The sequence below is a fragment of the Acanthopagrus latus genome, chromosome 22 (assembly GCF_904848185.1).
Source record: "Acanthopagrus latus isolate v.2019 chromosome 22, fAcaLat1.1, whole genome shotgun sequence".
Taxonomy (NCBI): Eukaryota; Metazoa; Chordata; class Actinopteri; order Spariformes; family Sparidae; genus Acanthopagrus; species Acanthopagrus latus.
The window spans coordinates 13,237,679-13,252,829 of NC_051060.1; the positions used below are offsets into that span (position 1 = coordinate 13,237,679).

Sequence of the window (15,151 nt, forward strand, 5' to 3'; positions counted from 1 at the left end):
GTTTGTAACTGTGTCAATGAAGCATAAAAAAATAATAAATAAATGGCTGATTTTGTCATCAATTTTTTTTAAGAGCATCATTTTTGAAAAACTGAACTAAACTAAACTAAACTAAACTAAACTAAAGAATGTTAATAAACACATTAGAACCACTTGCACTTTCTCAACACCTGCAATTTAAACAGACTGCTGCTGGTTCTGGTGTTAAAGGGGAACTGTGAAATTCAGAATGTTTTGATTTACAAAGTAAATTAGGTGATAATACAAACTAAGAAATATTTATTTTGTCCATAACTGAGTAAACAACTTGTTCTCAAAGGAAAACAAGGTCCCCAGAAGACTGCTTGAAGCTAGAGAGCAGCCACATATGAACAAAATAAAACAGTATGAAACTGTTTTATCGTCATAGTCTTGTGATAAAACTGAAATCACAGTAACGACACAGTATAAACTTTTAAAGAAACATTTAGACTCCACTGCATTGCAGAGTCTTACTCCGGCTGTAGTTTTCCGCTTCAAGAGTCCACAAACACTGAACCTAATTGTGCTGTAGATGATCTTTTAATCACACATTAATGGATTCCTATCCCCAGTGGTTTGCACCAAACAAGTGCTTGTGTTCATAAAAGCCTGCAGGCTTGTTGTCGTGTGGAGGTTTCGCCACTAGGTGGAGACAAACAATGCGATAATGGGCCGTTTTAGAAACCGTGTGGTCAGTCTGCCTGCCGATCAATAATTCAGAGGTGACCGCTGCAGAACTCTGTCGATGTCTGCAGATCTTTATGTGAAAGTCGCCCGAAAAGAACAAGGACATAAACAATAAATTACAGCTGATGGCATGCGCACTGACATCACTAAAGAGCCTCATTATGCAAGATGTTATAACAGCTTCAGCTACTAAGCTCGAGTCTTCCCGTCTGTGTTATTGAGCCTTTAATACATTCAAAATGGATGATGGATAATGTGTGTAGGTCTTAGGTACTATAGAAAAAACATTTCACAGGCTGTCTGTTGTAAAAAAAAAAAAAAAAAAAAAAAGAAAAGAAAAGAAAAAAAAAGAAAAGAAAAGAAAAGGGTTGATTTAGGGCGCATGTGCGATATTTCCTGTCAATCGATTACCTTTTCACTAATTGTTGCTTCTTCGCGCCGCTACAGAAAACCGAGCCGAGTCCGTCTGTGATTTCCCTGTTTGCTACTTCACAATTCATTACATGCCGCTGAGATTTATGATGCGCCGCGCCTGGCTGCACTGCGCTGCGTCAAGACCGACGCACACAAGGAGGAGCAAGACCGGAAGACGCTGCGGCTCAAAATAAAAGCATAATTTTTGATGGATTTTGCCCCATTTTTGGTTTGAATGATAAACACTTTTTATTCTAGAGTGAATTTATGATGGAATGTCAAAGGTACTGCACTTATCTGCGATTTTTAAGTATTTGTACTTAACATGAGTGTTTCCATTTTCTGCTACTTTATCCTCTATTTTGGAGGCAAATATTGCAGATAATAGTATCTTTTTTATTATAAATCATAAACCAAATGGAGAAAACATTCATTCTAATATGTGAAATAATAATAATATTATCTGGAGCTAATAACTGACCAACCTATAATATTTAACATATATACATGTAAATATATGTATAATGTACCTTTATGCCTTACAATGTCTAATCATATATATATATATATATATATATATATATATATATATATATATATATATATATATATATATATATATATATATATATATATATATATATATATCGGACCAATGAAAAATTATTTACTTATAATTATATTTTTTTCATTCTTTAACTTACTGTTCTTTGTTGTTCTTGTTCTCTCTAGTTGAATGTTTGTTATGTTATGTTTATGAGTCAAATTCCTTGTATGTATTGTGTTCACATACTTGGTCAATAAAGCTTATTCTGATTCTGATTCTGATTCTTTTACTTGTACTTTTGAGTAGTACATTTATTGCCAGGAAGTTGCTTTTGATACTTGATACTGTGTGTTTAATATCAGATACTTTCAGACTTTCACTCAAGATTTGTACAAGTGACTCTGACTTCTATCAAAGTCATATTTTAACGTGATATCGTAACTTTTGTAGTATGAAAAAAAAAAACTATTCCTTTTATATACATATTTGTTTCACTGCCCTTTCACAACTCATAGTTCCTGAGGTAAATCTTTTAAACAACAACAAGAAAAAGTGTTTTTCTGTGGAACTCGCACATTTTTTCGGTGAACTTACCCAAGCTCAGACATTTTATTTTGAATGTTACCACCGGAAGCCTTTAGGTTTCACCGTGGCTCGCTTGACATTACGCGCACTTCAATGCCAACTTTCTCCGAGCGCACAGGCGCACTGTTCACTGCCAAACACGGCTGTGTCGAGAGGACTTGGAGCTGCAGCCGCCTCCGAGCAAACATTTATTTATTTGTTTGTTTGTTTGTTTGTTTTTCTTAACCACAACACAGATCAGGAGATTTGGGAGGTTTTACGCACAGCGGCTGGTGACTTGCATCTACTTTGATCCAGCGCACACTTTGGAGAAAAATCTCGACGAGTTGGAGTGTTTCGCGGCGGTCCTGTTGTCAACACAATGTGGGGGATGCAGAGGACGCGGTACGCAGACTGCAACGGCTCCGAGGCCAGCGAGGAGCCGGAGATCGTTGTGAACATCGGCGGAGTGAAACAGGTGTTATACGGGGACGTGTTGAATCGCTACCCGGACACCCGGCTGGCAGAGCTGGTGGACTGCTCACTTAAATCCTCTGAAGAAATGTCTTCACTGTGTGACGACTATGACCCTGACACCGGAGAGTTTTATTTTGACAGGGACCCCGAGGCCTTTAAATGTATAATCGAGTTGTATTATTATGGAGAGATTCACATGAAAAGGGGCATCTGCCCGATTTGTTTCATGAAGGAGATGGAGTTCTGGAAAATCGACTCCGATTTCCTGGATGAATGCTGCAAATACGCCCTGAAGGAGGTGGAGGATGAACTTGCGGAGATCGCGGAGAAAGTGAGAACTATCCTGGTGGACCGAGAGGGAGATCCGTCCGCAGCTGGCTGGCAGCGCTTCCAGATGTGCCTCTGGAGGCTGATGGAGAAGCCGGAGTCCTCGCTGCCTGCGCACATCATCGCTATAGTTTCCTTCATCTTCATCCTCGTCTCCTCCGTGGTGATGTGCGTGGGGACCATCCCCGACCTGCAGGTGGAGGACTCGGAGGGTAACCTCTCGGAGCACCCGACTCTGGAGGTCATCGAGACCCTGTGCATCGGCTGGTTTACGATCGAGTACCTGCTGCGTCTCATCTCCTCCCCGAATAAAGTCAAATTCGTCCTGGCTTTCATGAACATCGTCGACTTCATGGCGATCATGCCCTTCTTCGTGGTGCTCATTCTGACCTCCTTCGGCGCGGGAGTGATGGAGCTGGCGAACGTGCAGCAGGCGGTGCAGGCTTTACGCATAATGCGCATTGCGCGCATTTTCAAGCTGGCACGACATTCCTCCGGACTCCAGACCCTCACATCTGCCCTGAAGAGCAGCTTCAAAGAGCTCGGGCTGCTCCTCATGTACATGGGCGTGGGGGTCTTCCTTTTCTCCGCGCTGGGCTACACCATGGAGCAGAACCACCCGGACACGCTGTTCACCAGCATCCCACAGTCGTTCTGGTGGGCTGTGATCACCATGACCACGGTGGGCTATGGAGACGTCTACCCCAAGACCACTTTAGGTCGATGTAACGCAGCCATCAGCTTCCTGTGCGGGGTGATCGCCATAGCGCTGCCCATACACCCCATCATCAACAATTTCGTGCTGTTCTACAACAAGCAACAGGTGCTGGAGACTGCGGCCAAGCACGAGATCGAGCTGATGGCGCTGCGCTCCGCAGACGGTGCGCAGGAGGCTGCGCCCGGTGCACACAAACACGTCTGCGGCGCAGGGGTGTGGGACAACGCCATGCGTTCCTGTCACAGCGACACATACATCCCCTTACTGAAGGATCCCAGGGGAGCGGCGGGGATCCAGACCCCCAGCATGGACACGAGCTTTGAGAGCACAGCTGAGGCCACTGAATATTTCATCTCATAAACACTGAAGACCAGAGGGGGAAAAAAGACAAACTACATCAAGTTAATTACCCATTTCTGACTTGTTCAAACAGTCCAGGATTCTAGATGATGGAGACATCCTTGTAAATAGCCTCATAGAGAGGAAAGGACCGCAGTAGAGCTCCCCAGGGACCTGCTGTAAGGCAATTGTTGGAAACGCGCCCATTAAAAAGGAACATGTGTGTGTGAGATATTGACTTGATGAGCTGTGCCTTTGCGCAGTAACTCCCTACAGGCCGAGGGGGGGGGTCTGTTTGAACAGCAAGTACACTGATTTCCCCGTGTAGGCTTCTTATATAACAACCCCCCCATCCCCAGTCCCCACACTCACACTGTAGACTGCACTGTAGCTTACTCATCTGTACAGAAATATATCATAAAAGGTGTTTCTTTTTAAAAAACAAACAACAAAAAAACTCATTTTAAAAAAGGAGAAAAAGAGGAATGTAGCCACCCCACGAGGCAAACACAGCAAACTAAAAGGACAACTGCTGGTGTTTCATATGACGCTCAATGAAATCTTTTAAAAACATCTACAGACATTAAATGTGAGGGGAATGTAAAGGCAACATGTCATCAGGTGCATTTCTGTGATCTCCTTGGCATCAAGTGTAATTGTGTGTAACTGACACTGTTTGATCGTGAGGTAATGTATAAAAAAAAAAAAGAAAAAAAAAGAAAAAACATACAAACCCCCCCTCTCCTGGGATCAGAGAGGGTCTTGTAACCGACACCGAGACCTCTGAAGCTTCCCCGGCTGCAGGACGCGTTCCCATAATGGGTTTAAATTTTGCAGCAGCCGTCACCACTCTGCTTCTCTCACTCCCCCCTCCACCCCTCCACCCCACCCCGGAGGTTCAGTCAGTGGGAATGACTTGACTACCAAGTGGAGGAAGGAGCAACAGGCATGAGGTTAAAAAAAAAAAAAAAAAAAATCATCCCACTGGTAGAGCTACTCCACTTGAAAGATTTTTTTCTTTTTCAGGGTGTAGGCCAGTTACCCCGAAGACCTGAGTGGAGGAGAGGAACTGTGATGAAAACTTAAATAAAAAGTGTAATAAAGAGGACTGCCCTTTTTCGTTGATCCACCCAAAACATGGCATGCATTGGTCAGGCTAGCAGGTGATCAGTAGGAACAGAAAAGTGTAAGATCAGTAGTCTGCTGGTAAAATGTGTCTATTTTGATGAAACTTGAAACGATGATGCATTTCCCCCCCCCCCTCTCTAATGCTGCTGTATTTAAAGGTTACATTTTCACAGTCTGAAAGGTCTCTACTCCTACACCATTAGTCTGAGTGACATGGAACCTGCTGCATAAATAGAACAATCCTTAGAAGCCGCATTAGTTGGCACAGCAGGGGAGATATAATTAAAGACTGACATGTTTAATTCAAATGTCATGTCTCAGGCGTCAGTGGCTCGATTGTGTTGCACCTTGGAGGGATGGTACGTGTCAAAACTGTGTTCCCCCCAAGACCCTCATCTGATTTAGTGTAAGCGACATTATTAAATGTAAACGCCATATACACAAGAGGAGCAGATCCCACTCATATTGTGACAAATGACCAAGAAGAGGAGGGCATCAGCAGCAGTAGGTAGCCCAAGAGTGAGATGGTGCAGTGGGGCGAGTTTGGATATTTGCCCTGAACTCTTATGTGGGCTCGGCTGTTGAATCAACTCGAATCACTCCAGTTTTTAATCTGAGATTCATCCAAAATCCAGATTAATTCAACCTCAAACATCTGATCATGTTCCAAATATGTTAAAATTTGGATATTGGCCTGTTTAACAATATTAAGTGGGCTGTTGCTGAGCCTTTTTGATACACTTATACTGTTATACATGTAAATCAGTTTGGTCACATTTGCATTCTTAGGCCCACTAATAACACTAAACTGGACATTTTAACCATTTCTCCCCTACTTTAAGATAACTTTTTATCGTTTTTTCTTTCATTTATCATGTACTTTTAGCTAGCAATGTGTTTCCAGTTAGCCCACATTTAGCTTTTTGTTGATCCATTAGGCTATTTATTTATTTACTTTTAATTAGCAATGTGTGATCAATATGTCTTCTTTAAGACAACTATTTGTTTATCTATTAGGCTATTTTTGTTTATTCATTTATATATCCATTTTAGCTTATTATTTCAACCATTTATCCATTAGCTACTTAGCTAACAATTACAACCATTTACTTTCAGCTAATTATTTGTCTATCCAAAACTTTAGCTAGCAATGTATTTAACAGTATGTCTTCCTCTAGCTATTTATCCATTAGGCTATTAGCTATATATTTAATCAAGCTAGCTATGCACTGCATTTAGCTATTTGTTTTATCAATTAGCTTATCTTTATATAACTATTTGTTTATCCATTACTCATAGCTATTTGTCTATTTATCCATTGCTTTAGCTGCATATTTCATAGCTACTGAGCTAACCATTTCAGCCATTTAGTCAACTATTTGTTTATCCATTACTTTTACCATTAGCTTACTAGGCTATTTCAGCAAGTTATCCATTAGTCTGCTTTTAGTTAAGCTAAAGTTTAGCTACAGATGGTAAACAAACAAACAAACAAACAAAAATAGTTGTAGCTAAAAGTAGTGGATAAATGGTTTCAATAAATTGTATACAATTTAATGTTTAGCTAATGAGTCTGGTTTGCTATCTAGGCTAGTTTTCTTGGACTCTCAGTTGCAACAGTGGTTTTTATATGTAAACTTTGCAGATTTAATACTACAATTGCGATGTTAATGTCTTTAAATTAGTTGTTAGCTTGCTTTGCAAGTTTTAGATTGCTAGGGCTAACTGCAGAGGTACAAGTAGGCCTAACTCTAGCCAGGAATCGGTGCTGTAAAGTCAAAATGACAATGACAAGTACATATTTTGTTGCATACAATTTTATGTTGAACTCAAAAAATACATTTGTTTCGTGAGTTCAGGTGTGTTTAAACATCCCTGATGGGGGACCAAAAACTTAACGTCCAAAATGTAAAATATGAAGCATTGTGATTACTAAATCATCTGTTAAATTTTTTAAAGGAAGGAACAGCGATGATACATCTCGCTGCTGCCAGCCTAGGAGGGTGTCTGCATCAGTTATTGGGACAACATGTCAGTTTGTTTGATTAGTAAGAGGGACACTGATTCAGTATTAGATACCTCCTCTGTAATGTTTTCCACTGCGCTCCATTCTCAGTTATACAGCCTGAAACAAAGATCACGCAGGAGGTCAGGCAGGACTCTGCAGGCCGTCCACCCACACGTGTCCCACGCAGGGCCGTGCTATCTTTCCCGGCCGGCAGCAGATTCACACATGTCAAAGCCTGGAGAAAGGCCTTTGTGTGCGCTGACAGGTGGAGCTGGAATGTCAAAGGCGTGCATTGTACAGTGGAACAATGATCCTCCTCCAGCAGAGGCACATGCAAATACACATGCACCTCCATGTTCAAATTTAGATCTACAAGAACACACACACACACACACACACACACGCACGAACACAGACACACTGGCATACACAAACAGCCCCCCCTCCCCTCTGCCGCCTACCTACAAATACACACAAATAATTACATACTCCTTCACCCATATACCCACAGCGCTGCGTGATCCACTCCACAGTGACCTGCTGTGATCCGCTGGCTGATCACCAATTTTTCACGCCCACATGTTGGTCATCGGTGGCATCCAGTGGGCGTGTAAGACAGGAGGCATTCCTGCACGTTGACTCAAAAAATTGCGCTCATTATCCCCTCACTTATATAGTCGCATTTACTGTTTGACTTTCCATCTACCTAATGGTTGTTGTGCCTAAATCCTACACGATCATCGTTGTTAAACCATGAGACAGGGTTTTCCAGTGAAGATGGATCTATTCTGGAGGTATGGTGGACACGCTGACACAGTTGTCTTGGATACAAATGTTCCTGATGCATGTGTATGTGCAACAGAAATTGTTTTTTTTTTTTTGTTGCTTTGTTTTTTTTTTTTAGAAATCATCAGACTAAAAGGATCACCATCTGTGTAGGAGTGCTCAGGGAAAGTTCTCCAAATTCTCCAGCCAACAATTAAATGACTTTTCTGTTTTTATTTTTAGGCCAACATGCAGTGAGGACGGAGAAGAATAATCATGCAGAGAGAGTCTATAGCATGCCATATTTGTTTCGGTACCATGCTGCTGTGCGTGCACGTCAATATTTCATTGCATCTAGTGATAAAATGTGGATGGTACTCGTAGGAAGCTGTAAATCTACACAGACATTTTGCCTGATACAAACTACTGTTTGCATGTGTTTTAAATAATCAGAGCTATTCCTGAAACTCACGTGTCTATCCAGCTGACTCCCAGCTGTGATTGTTTCCTGGTGACGAACCGGTACATTGGTATTGAGTTACACCCGACCATTTTGTTGACAGCACAAACACACAGAGACCTCACCTTGCCTTTCCTCTCTGCTCCCCTTGACTTTTTAGGACAGGGATCTTCTTCCCCTTGGTGCCCTCTAAAAATAGGGAAATCCCTGTAGGTAGCATGTAAACAAATAGTACAGACAGGTGACAGTTCAGCTTGAACTTTGAACCATTTCTATGTCTACAACTGTTCAGGACAAAACTTGAGCTAATTGTGTTGTACATGTATGCCCCTAAACCGCTGTTTCTTTATCGTTGTAATGGGAAAAGATTTCTGTCCATTCCCTATTCCTATTCTTGGCAATTTCATGTGTTATCCATTACTTTTAGCAAACACTGCGATTATATATCAGCCTACCATTACTATTTGGTCATGAATTACCATAATTAATTATTTCAACCATTTAAACCAATCCATTAGCTCTTTAGTTAATAACTGCAACTGTTAACTTTGAGCTAGGTTAGTTACTATTAGCTAACCTGTCCATTACCCTTTAGCTAACAATTTACAGTTGGCATAAATGTCAACTATTTATTATCCTATTCATTTTTAATTTAACTATTAGCTACTTTAGCTAATGTCTTTAGCAAATTGTTAAGTTTTGGCTAAGCTAACTTTTTACTGTTTACTGTTTGTCCTTTAGGCTGTCTTTTAGCTAACATTCAATGGATGGTATAAATCTGAACTTTTTATTTGGCCTATAATTTCTACTCTATCTATTAGCTACTTAGCTAATAACAGTAACTGTTCACTTTTAGCTAAGCTAACTATTTACTATTAGTTATCCTGTCCATTACCTTTTAGCCAACTATTTATAGTTGGCATGAATGGTAAATATGTTTTTTTTTTTTTTTACCCGTTACTAACCATTTCAGCCAATTAAACCATTAGCTAGGTTAACTGTTTATTAGCTAGCTGATTCCCCAATGCCATACATTTAGCTAACAATTTATTGATGGCAAAGATGGCTAAGAGAGCATTGCTTTTAGCTAACAAGGTCAAACATAGGCTAAATTTAATATCAAGATTTTTTAAAATCATATCGTATTGCGCTGTTTTTCCCCCACAAATGAGTTGAGCTAACCACTGGTAGCCTAACTGCAAGTAGCCTACAGATACTCCTGCTTTTGTATCACCTCTGTAGAGTAAATGTTAAATGTGACTGTCTCTTCCCTCCTCCTGAGTGACAGGAAAATATATTTTCCATTAAAAAGGTCAAAATGGCTTGTACCTTTCAACAGAATCCACCAGCTTGAGTCACAAAATGTGTTATTATTCTTTGGCAAAGTTTAGAACGACATTTCAGATATAGTGGAGAGGCCAAAGGCGGAGATCTAAAACTATAATACTGAGTGAAAGAAGAGTCAAAAAAGAAAGGGAAAAAAAGAAACACATCATGAACAACAACAAAAAAGGCATTCAAACACATCCTGGATAAGATACTGCCCTCAAGACCACAATAAAAACAGATAATATCGACCTTGAAATGGCACAAATGGGATATTTTAATGGATTCATATCCTGCAGAAGACAGTCAAACGCATTCATTTGAAGAAGAATGTCTTTGCATAATGGCGTGGCTTAAGAGCCCACCCCTCTGAGCGCTATCCCTGTTTGAGACATATTTCTAGCAGCAGGAGAGGGAAGAAATAATCACCCCAACGTCAGATTAGAGAGAATGGCAAGAAAACACACTCCTGCATCATTGTGCACTGAATGAGTTTAATTTTTCGAACAGGGATGTTCAAAATCGCTGCGTACGTGCACCAAGGGGCACTGTGATTTGAGGCCGAGAGCAGCATAAAATTGCATGACGATAATTACGTAGATTAAATATGACCTTTTTACAAAATAGCAGAATGGGATGATGCACTTAACCCGTCTGACCGATCTGCAACAAAAAAAAAAAAAGAAAAGAAAAAAGTAATTTCCGTATCTCTCTTTCCTCCAACCTCACCACTTCTTCTGCCTCTTAGAGCTCACAGAATGTTCTCTTGCAAAATCCTCACGTCTGCCCTTGTGGGATTTAAAAGAACATGCAGCAGAAAAAAAATAGCAGGTGCAATTTGCAGAACCTGCAGAATGTAATACACTTACATTTCAGCATCAGCGTGTTGGTTTAGAGGCAACACCAAATGGCCTTGCAGCTGACTATGCCGAAACCTTCCACCATGAAGTGTTAAACAATGAAATCAATACAGCCGTGTCCCTGCAACCTAATTACTGGCCGGCAAAGATTAAGTGTGGTCTTTGGATGCTTGCTGGCACATTAACCTGAAAATGAAAATATAACTGCAAATGCAACATGAGGTGGGTGATTCACCTGGAAAATGGTTCACACTGCTGAGGCAGTTTCTTTCTCGTCCAGGGGACTATTAGAGACGTGGTCTGATGCAAAGCATTCGCTCCTGCGGAGGACTGAACGCAAACTCCAAGTTTCGGCTGGAAGACGGCAGCAGGAGAATAGTGAGTAATAGTTATGGCTGCACTGACACGGCGTGTGTGAACTCAACACTTAATATAAATCCGCGAAGAGTATCCCACAGTGGATTAAAGTAGCGGTTTATTACCTTTTATCTTCCTCTCTGTGAAAACAAAGATTTATGCCGAAGCTCTTGAGTGTAAAATTAAACTGTGATAGATTTTCATCCTGGAACCCGCTCGCCCGAGAAGATTACAGAAAGGTGTTCAGAGTTCAGCGCTGCCTCTGGTTTCAGCCTGAGCTCAGCGTCTTGAGATGTGGCCGGCGAGTTACAGCCTCATTTTTTTCAGGCTGTTATCTGATGGAGGGGTTTATGACACCTTTTTTTATGTGAAATAGAGGCCGGGTGATTCCAGGCTATCACCGTTTAATGTTGAGCCTGGAGGAGGTGATGTGGCCTTAACTCAGGGAAAAAACATCTGCGATGGCTCCGACTGATATGCTTCACCTGCCCTCGACCGCCCACCGCTGCTCTAGAAACAAGTGTGTATAAAGGCTGAGGGGGATGTTGGAAAACACCCCTTCTATATTTATTATTATTATATTATTATAATATTATTATATTAGAAAGCGCTGGAAAGCAACACATTCTTTATGAACTCACTATTAAACTACAGTTTTTAATTGTTTCTATTTGTTTCTAATTGTTTTTTTTCTTTTTCTGCAGCTTAATATGGAAGCATTAGTTATTGATTAGTAATAATCAAACCAGCAACCTTCCGATAACAAGATTGCTGGCTCTACGCCTGAGCCACAGCTGCCTATCAGATACTTATAGTTGTTATGGCATCAGTAAGCATGGCACGTGCAGTTTGAGAATATCACTTCATTTGAGTTCACCGCTGGGTGCTGAAGATGCTCTCACTGCCCAAGAAAAGTCAGGTGCCATTAAAGAGTTGGTGTAATCATTTGTCATTTTGTTAAATGCAGATGTGTGATTTCTTGTCCAGATTTTGAGGAATAGATGATAAGGGGTGTGTCCAAACCACCCTGACATCTGATTGGCTGTTAACGCCAATATATCCAATATTGATGTGTTGGAATATTCGCCAGTATACCCATATTGGAATTTTTGTGCTACCTCATATAGGTATTGTTCCAAAATCCAGTATCGGCTGTGCTTTAATGGGTATAGGTGAAGTAAATGAGATACATGTTTATTCTTCAGATTATAAGAGACCCAGGCTAGTTGTTTCCCCTGCTGCCAGTCTTTATGCTAAGCTATGCTAATCATCTCCTTGCTCCAGCTCTGGAGTCACGATCCCGAGCGTCTCATTCACCTTCCCAGCCGCAACGCTCTTCAAACCTTTTACATATTCCTTTGAAAGTGAAAGCGAAATTCAAAACATATGGGAAAAATCTAAACTAAGACTCAGCAAGCTGTGAAGGTCGTAAGTGTGAGGCGGCAACGTTTCCTTCAGGGAACCAATTTCACAGAGAAAATCTTTACCCTCTGCTGTGAGTCCTCCAGGCTGACGGGTCCCCCAGTGTAAAGAGAAAACACATACAGCAAATATGAATATGCAAATTAAAAGTCAGGACCATGGTGTGTTTATTCATGTTGTTACCCCGTAATGACTCGGGTGGCGTTGGGTGAATTGTCATTTATTGGCTGTGCACTTGGTTTTGTTCTGCACTGCTAGTTCAACCATTTCTGCGGCGCTGCCGGCTTTGATCAGGCCCTGGCCGTCTGAAGTAACGACCTTCGCATTACATTTCTGCCAAGCTACAGCCTCCTGATGAACTTGGGCTTTGGAAGCGGCGTCCACTGACAGCCTCAAATAACTTGTTCAAAGCCGAGGCCTTGTTAAAGCTGCCACAGTTTATGTAAAAATCAATCTGTCCGTTGCACTGCTTTTTTAGCAAATGAATTTAATTAGAAGGTTATAAACAGCAGCACATGAAAGAAATAAACGGCTCTCCTGTGTACCGCCGCCTGAATAATAAAGACCTGGTTCTGCAGAGTGTTTTCTCTTTCCCACTTCAAAAATGGCTCACAAAGGGCTAATTCCACGGTATCAGCCATGTTGCAGTGGCCCCGTGTCACTTCTGCTGATAAATGTATGGACATCTCATTAAGGAAATTGGCCTTGAGAGGCCAAAAGCCTGCTAGTGATAGATCTAACCTGGTCTCTGATGCACTTGCCACTGCTGATTATCTCACCCAGAGACAATGACGTTTAATGGAGTGGAACATCGTCGTCCCGCTGAGGATTGTTAAAATGATTACAATTAATTTAAGGCTGCAGGGCCATAAAACCAATATTTAGAGAGGGTGTCGTCAGACTTACACCTCCTCTGGGACGACACATTCATCTCTGTCACGGAATCGCTCAAACATGCCTCTTCCATATGTCAAACTGTGACAGCTTCTGCATTATTGTAATGGATTTTGGGACTCTAGCGCAGGTTAATGTGACACGCCGAGTGAAGTTTCATTCAAAGGGGCGACATCCATCTTGTGAAAAATGAAACAGACACAGGCGGAGGATTGATTGCTGCTGCAAAAGTAAAACTCTGTGTCGAGGATTTGCTCTCAAAACAGCAACATATACAAGATGAGATCACGTGGGCTGAAGATTAAAAAGGTCATATTGATAACACAGCTAACGTAAGCAACATTAGCTCGCACAACAAACTGGCAAACCACTTGACGTCTCAGTAAAAGTAACATTGTTTCGCATTTTGGGAAAAACTGTAAACTGTCGTGATCAATTTATATTTTTATACAGATCAAACAAATTACATTTGATGTGTTATCTACACTTGTGCTCAGCGGAGCGCAAACAGCTCCCTCGGATTGAATCGAGCCTAATCCAATATTAGACTCGACATGCGCATGCAAAGAGCTGTTTCTCTCTGCCTCCGCTCTTAATGCTAAGCTAGGCTAATTGGCTCAGGCTCTGGATTTAATGCGCAGATATTCCTGAATAATCAATGACTTAAACAGAGATCTTAGCAGGAGCTTAACCGATGCACCGATCAGTAAGTGGTTAGATGAATGTCTCAGCTCACGCTCGTTGTTTTTCTCGCAGGCCACCCTCACAAACAGTTGGCGTCTCTACGCTCATCCCCAACACATGCTCTCCCCCGCAACAGGCTGGCCTTGACCTTGTTTCTACATGCCGTGAACAAGTTTCCGCATCGCTCCATGCTGCCCGCCCCAACAACAGGTGAAAGGTCTGTTATAGGCGCCGCATAAAGCCCCTCTGGGCAGACGGAGCCGGATGATAATCTACATGAGCTCAGTGTGAAAGGATGTCAGCGAGCCGACGTAAAAAAAAAAACTTGTCCGAGGATGCGAGGAGTCGTCGAGGAGATTTAGACGTCAAGCGGTGATGAAATGGTGCGTCCTTGTCTTTTGTGCTTGGAGGTAATTAAACTCCCTCGGCCTCGCTTGTCCTCTGCGTGGGTCACTGCGGGTGATTACAGATGGATGGAAATGTGCAGATCAATCTGCCGTCCCCTGGCAAGAAAAATCACGCAGCGAGACAGAGAAGGAATTGAGTGTCTACTAGGAAAAGATTTCCCCTCTAACAGCAGCCTCATCAAATCCGTACACAGAGCTTCGCAGCAGAGGAATATTTACATAGTAATTAGAGAGAGTGGATGTGTAGAGTCAGATGGGAATGGGTGAAGTTGGTGGAAGAGTAAATGATCTGTGGGTGTGTGTTTTTTTTTTGTTTTTTTTTTTTCAGAGGCTAAAAGCGTGTCATTAGTCGATCAGAGCTGTTGGGTTTCCTTCACGGCGGGCTAATGAAAGACGCAGTTAAGTGGTATCGCACAATTGACATTTGGCTTAGTTGCCTTCCTTGTGTTGTCTTTGCACATTAACGCGTAGCCCTGCATGCATAAACGGTCCGAAATATTGTGTGTGCTCTTGACGTTCCTTGTTGGTGTTAAACCTTTGAAAGGACCTGGTGGACCTACTGCCACCGCGACCCGACCCAAGACCAGCGGAACAAAACCAATGGATGTGGATGGAAATCACAAATCAAAAGTTCACAAGTGACTCACAAGTGATTTTAAACAACATCTTGTTCAAGTCAGTGCACTCGAGCAGGGCACAAGTAATGCAGCGACACACCTCCGCTGTTCGCCAATCATCTTGTTTAT

The 15,151-nt window shown here is 41.8% G+C and overlaps 1 protein-coding gene across 1 annotated transcript; it reads left to right on the forward strand.

Annotated features, from left to right (window-relative positions):
- Nucleotides 1–2,301: 2,301 nt before the first annotated feature.
- On the forward strand, nucleotides 2,302–5,197 carry LOC119012410 (potassium voltage-gated channel subfamily F member 1-like). The gene has a single exon (XM_037086204.1). It carries the CDS (start codon nucleotides 2,616–2,618, stop codon nucleotides 4,113–4,115), a length of 1,500 nt encoding a protein of 499 aa, XP_036942099.1. The 5' UTR covers nucleotides 2,302–2,615; the 3' UTR covers nucleotides 4,116–5,197.
- The last annotated feature ends 9,954 nt before the right edge of the window (nucleotides 5,198–15,151 follow it).